This window comes from Cryptomeria japonica, chromosome 2 (assembly GCF_030272615.1).
Source record: "Cryptomeria japonica chromosome 2, Sugi_1.0, whole genome shotgun sequence".
Classification (NCBI taxonomy): domain Eukaryota; kingdom Viridiplantae; phylum Streptophyta; class Pinopsida; order Cupressales; family Cupressaceae; genus Cryptomeria; species Cryptomeria japonica.
Window position 1 is genome coordinate 504,108,449 of NC_081406.1, and position 6,000 is coordinate 504,114,448.

The 6,000-nt window shown below is 36.2% G+C and overlaps 1 protein-coding gene across 2 annotated transcripts in view; it reads right to left on the reverse strand.

Annotated features, from left to right (window-relative positions):
• LOC131078920 (superoxide dismutase [Fe], chloroplastic) overlaps positions 1 to 5,606 on the reverse strand; it is a 133,922-nt gene extending 128,316 nt beyond the window's left edge. For both annotated transcript variants that reach the window (XM_058016757.2, XM_058016758.2), the window contains exon 1: positions 5,276 to 5,606. In XM_058016757.2, the coding sequence (XP_057872740.2) occupies positions 5,276 to 5,356 (81 nt within the window). In that variant the 5' untranslated portion in view covers positions 5,357 to 5,606. The remainder of the gene's footprint in view (positions 1 to 5,275) is intronic.
• Positions 5,607 to 6,000: the final 394 nt, after the last annotated feature.

Consider the following 6,000-nt stretch of genomic DNA (forward strand, 5'->3'; position numbering starts at 1 on the left):
AAATGCATCACAAAGATAATAAACACACAGGATTATCCTGGGAAAACCCTCCTGCGTGAGGGAGATAAACCCAGCCACAAATATATCACTTATATGTTGAATAAAAGAGCAGAGATCTGCTTTACAAAGAAGACCAATCACCAGGCCTAATTGATATGAACAATGGAGCAATCAATGAACAATAATGGATGTTGATCTGTTGTAGCTATCAGTTAATCTTCTGTTGATGCGACACTTCAATGAATAATATATGTCACTGCAGCTGAAGATACAATAGCTCTCAAGTCTGCACAAATATCTCTTGTGTAATTAAATCATAATAGAGAATGCATGTACTTATATATGTATATCTAAACATTGTGACTTTTCATTTAGGTGCCGGCCTCAATGAAGGAATCATGTATCTTCATATAGGGTCCGCCTTCTTGAAGGAATCCTCACGTTTCATAGCCATTGTATAATTAAATAAGTAAAGCCGAATGGCTGCTTACTTATTTGACCAGTACTGAGTTGGTTGCTTGAAGGATGCCAACCAAAGCTACAAGCATCAATAGAAACAAGTTAACATAGCATATACATGAGAGAAAGACACAAAACATGCACTTATAATGAAGGTAAGGAAACATACACAACATGCATAAGTTGAAGGGAAGCGAGAATGATAATTTCAATTCATTCTAAGGCCAATGGCCAAACTTACAATTGCAAAAATGCAAGAAATATACAAGTCTTAAAGAGAAGTGAAAGAGCGTAAGAATAGCTCAAGCCAATAGTGAGAGTACTCTTTACAATCAGGGAAGGCAAATAAGTGCACAGAATTGACATGGTGTACATGCAAGCAACCTCACCATACCCTGACAAGGCAATCCCAAGAAGAACAATACTTCTAGAAGGTGGATTGCCTGACATTCAAAAGTCAGAGCATGTAGACCTGACAAGAAGGTCATGAAGTAACTATAAATAAGCATGGCCCTATACTCCACTTGATGGCAAGCCCGCAAAAAACATTAAATGCGCCCCGTAGCTCCATAAATGAAAGTATACAAGTCACAGGGATTAATGGAGCATTAAGAGCCTTGAGTGTTGATCACGTCATCTGGAAGTGTTGCAAGTCAAGAGGAGTTGGGAATCTCGGAATTTCAGGATTCCGAGGTTCCAAATTTCAAAAGGCTTGGGAACTTGGAAATTTCAAGATTCTGAGGTTTCGGGTTTCAAAAGGCTTGGGAACTTGGAAATTTCAGGATTCTGGGGTTCCAAGTTTCAAAAGGCTTGGGAACTTGGGAATTTTGAGATCCCGAAGTTCCAAGTTTCAAAGGGCTTGGGAACTTGGGAATTTCGGGATTCCGAGGTTCCGAGTTTCAAAAGGCTTGGGAACTTGGGAATTTCGGGATTGCGGGATACCGAGTTCCAAAAGGCTTGGGAACTTGGGAATTTCGGGATTTTGGGGTTCCGAGTTTCAAAAGGCTTGGGAATTTCGGAATTTCGGAATTACGGGGTTCCGGGTTTTAAAAAGTTTGGGAACTTGCCTCTTGACAAGACAACACTTAACACTTTGTGAACATTGGCCTTGTCCTTGATCAACTGGGGCAGAACTAGTCCATGGAACATATCTCTAATCGGTTCTCACTGATGGACCAAGGATGTCATAAAAATGACAACAGAACCCATCAATGCCACTATGGATTTCAGATGAGGCCTTTTGGGCAAACAAATGCCCCAACAACATTTCAAAGTATGATGAATCAAAATTTTAAGCATAGGTGAATTAATTACAAGGAATTGAACAGAATGATTAAAAATCTATGCTCCTCGAGGGCATGTCCCTGGTAAATATGACACCACCCCCCATAGAGAGGTTTTGAGGATGCAGAGATGAATGGGAAACATCCTCACCCCATCCCTTGTTTTGCAAAAACAATCGAAAACATCCCCACTCCATCCCCTATTTTGCAAAAAAAATAAAAAATGTCCCCAGTACAAAAACGTTTTTTTAGGGAACGCCTAGGTATGTTAAGGGATGGCCCAAGGGCGTCGAAATGTCCCTTATTTGTCCTATACCTGAGCATACTTTAGCCACTTCTTTTTTTAAGTTACAACCTTTTAATGTATGTTTGGTTTATGACATGCTCATCTAAGATTTACAAAACATTATGAGAATGGTGTGCACCATGAAGGTCTATGTGGTTTAGAAGGTCTTTATTTAGGATTGGTGGTGAGGGGCAGTGCCCCCAAACCCCCACCAAACTATAATTCTAACCAGCTAATAGACCAATAATTAAATGTGATCACAAAATCTACAAATAAATATCTCCTATTGTAGATCTCAACATACAAGGGCTACCACAACAAAGTTGGCATGCTTCATTCAATATAGTACTAAATAAAAGTTAAGTCATAGTCCACAAGAAATGCCACTTTCATAATGCAAAAATCTATCAATCATGCCCTACATAGACAAGTCATTGAACATTCCCATCTATAAGCATCCCAACTGAGGTCAAACTAGAACATAACCACTTATTTTTTTACTAATTGTTTCTCTTTGTTAATGAGTTTGACAATGGAACATACAGTCTTGAAGGCTTAAAAAAAACTTGAATAATAAATACCTCACCTACGTTATAGACACCAGTCATGCATGTCCTTATTAATTCATGTTCATATTTATATAACGAACATCGAAGTTCCTATTCAATTACCCACGCTCACAAGGTTCAATAATGTCTATGATGAATGCCTAATCAATGTTATCCTATGAATATTTTAAAGTTTTCCTATTTTTAATACTCATCCCCTAAAAAATGGCCTTAGAAAAACATCCCTAAAACACATCCCCCTTGCCCTACCGTTACCATCCCAAATACTTGTGAGAGCATAGTCAAAAATAGATAAAGCACTCCACATGGATGAAGTGCAAATTAGATGTGGCGACAATATTCACAAATATTTTCTCAAGGTATGGATATCACCAAATAAGAATGAGGGCATGTGAGCAACTAAAGCGAGTCTCTACAGCTTATAACTGTCGTTGTAGATTTCAAATGAGGCCTTCTAAGCTAACAAATGTTCCAACAACATTTTGAAGTAGGATGAATCAAATTTTTAAGCCTTATTTGAGCAACTTCACATTGGTCTTCCCTGCTGATATTCTCATTTGGAACAAAAGTATGGAGAAATTGCACCAGTTAATGACTGCATTAGAACTCATTTGGCTTAATAAATAAATCTCTTTTCGCAAACAAATCTCCATACAAGCTTGCAAAATATGAACTTGTGATTTGAAAGGGATAAGACAAGCATAAATATTCACAAACATCCTTCAAAACACTCAAACTATATGCTCATTCACTAAAGATGACAAAATATGCAAAATTGACAAACATGAAGAATAGTTAGTAGAAAATCATCATACTCATCATCTTGTTGTCTCAAGCCAATCTAGAGGATCTAGAGAGGTCATATCGACCAAAAATGTCTTGATCAAAAACAACAAATTCAACATTGCCGAATTCATCCCAATTGAAACTAATAAATTTCAAATTTGCAATATGCCCAAATCGTTTAAATCCAACTAATAAGATTCGAAGGCACCCATTCATCACCAATAAGCACTGCAAACCAATATCCTCTTGTGGATTCGCTTCCCCAAGGATTTCAGCAAACCATTATGTCCTTTTCAAAGGAATCCCAAACCTTGAGAGATTTACATCTCTTTCAAGTGAGCGTCCAAATCACTCAAATGAGACTGTTGGTGTGCTCGAAAGACCCATCAACAAGTCTACTATCATCAATTTCCAAGGCAGACCATTGGCCAATATTTCTTAGATGCATTCTCTCTTTTTTAGAAGGCACTGGATATATTTCGGATTTATATTCTAAAGCCACCTCTGTTTGGTCTGATTGGCCACAAGCAAAGGCCAAATATAGCCAAAATAATACAAATAAAGAATCCTATGATTCAATCATTGAAGTTGTATCTAATCAACATTTGCACAAGATCTATTTGAAATTGAAAAAGCTTTGGTGGAAAGGCCGGAAATGGTATGTTAGTACTACTTTTCATTGGTGTACTCCCAGCAAAGACTACGATTGGCTATCTCCACACATACCTATGGTCGAGACCGTTGGCCTGGTCAAGAAACCCATCAACAAGTCTCCTACCATCAATTTCCAAGGCAGACCATTGGCCTAGATTCCTTGGATGCATTCTCTCATTTTTAGAAGGCCTTGGTATATTAAAGATTTATATTATAAAGCAAACCACAAGCGAAGACCGGATATAACCTAAGATATGTGGATAAAGAATCCTATTATTCAATCATTGAAGTTGTATCTTATCAGCATTTGCACAAGATCTATCACTGGATGGAAGTCAATTGATGATGGAAAGGATTTGCTCGATGCAAGGTGGGAAAAGCCTGATGATTGGGACCTTCCTCCTAGTTTGAGCTGCATAGCTTTAGTAGCTTAGCCTTCAGTTGTCTCCTTTTTATGGCTGAATATTTGTTGTGAGACTGTTTTCTTTTTGGGACTGCTTGGAACTCTTAACATTTGTTCGCCTGGCTTCAAGACGTGATACCATTTTATCTGTATTTTTTAAGATAAACTGTAGTTATTTGTAAGTAAAATATACATCTAGTTCATCAAAAAATTCAGGCTGCATTTTGTTATTTTATTTTTTTTAATTCCCGAGAAAAACAAAACGGCTCTTTCGAGATAATAGTTACACTTAAATACGTTATTTATATTTAACAGTTTATAAGCAAATTTTAGCAAAAGTTAATTGAAGAATTGAGATTTTCACAGTTAGCATAAAACACATATCTAGATATAGTTGTAAAATAGTTTCTTATTTCAACATTTCAAGCCTCCTTCAAAACTCCTCTTCAGTAAATCTATAATTATGGTCAACACTATCTGACCTCATTCCACATATCAACTTCAAATGGAATTAAGCAAGGATAAATTTAATAACAACTCAAAATAGTATTATAGATTTCCCTATTTTAAGCCGCATTGCTCCATCCGAATTTGTTGCCCAAATCAAAAATAAAATTTTCCAGCACTGAAAATCTTTCCCATATCAGACATTGATTTCTAAAATTCTATTTTTTAAAAGACTGTCATAACTCCTCCAGCGGTTTTCTCAAAACACTTCATCAAGTGCATTAAATGAATATACGAAAGAAAGTCGTAGAAATACAATCAGGCACTTCATGGAGATCATAAAGAAATTTTACTCATTTCAGGCAGGAAAAGAGCAGTAAAACCATACATTTTTTGAACGGTTCGTTGATACAGTGTGACGTTGAACTGAGTAGAGCGGAAGAGAGTGCCTCTGCTGTATCAAAGCCATTTTAAAACAATTTTGAACTGAACACTAGAATAGTACCTAGGTTTTTTATATCTAGAGGTAAAAGATAGCCAGAGGCACAGCTGACAGGGTTTAATGATAAGGAGGAAACGAACTAGAGATTACAAACTATCAGCAGCCCCATCGTCATCATGCCTGCGTGTAGTACAAATGAACATATTGAAGTACAAACTGTACCATATTTTATCATTGTTGCAGTACAATAACTCTTAAACAAAAATATTCAAGTTTGTGTATAATTTTTATGTGTATATTATAATTATATGATATAATCGTGAAAGGAAGAGCAATTCAAATGAACAGATGCTTTAAGATGAGCCTACGCGTGAAAGGCGGACTCAAAGATGACAACATTCAGAAAATATAAAATAATCTTTGAATACAAATTTGTAAATTGCTGGACTCGATAGCAACTACAAATATTATTTACACTCAAGCCAATTGGCCAAGGTAGAGGGAGAAAATTAGTGTTAAAAGGTGGATTACTAAGGTTATAAATTAAAAAATTAATGTTCAAAAAAATTAAAATTGAGTTGGCTTCCAGGTGGTTTCTAACTAATAAGTGGATTCTAATTGTGACTCTTCAATTAAAAAAATTAAGGTAATTCTATTCAATTTAATTTCTT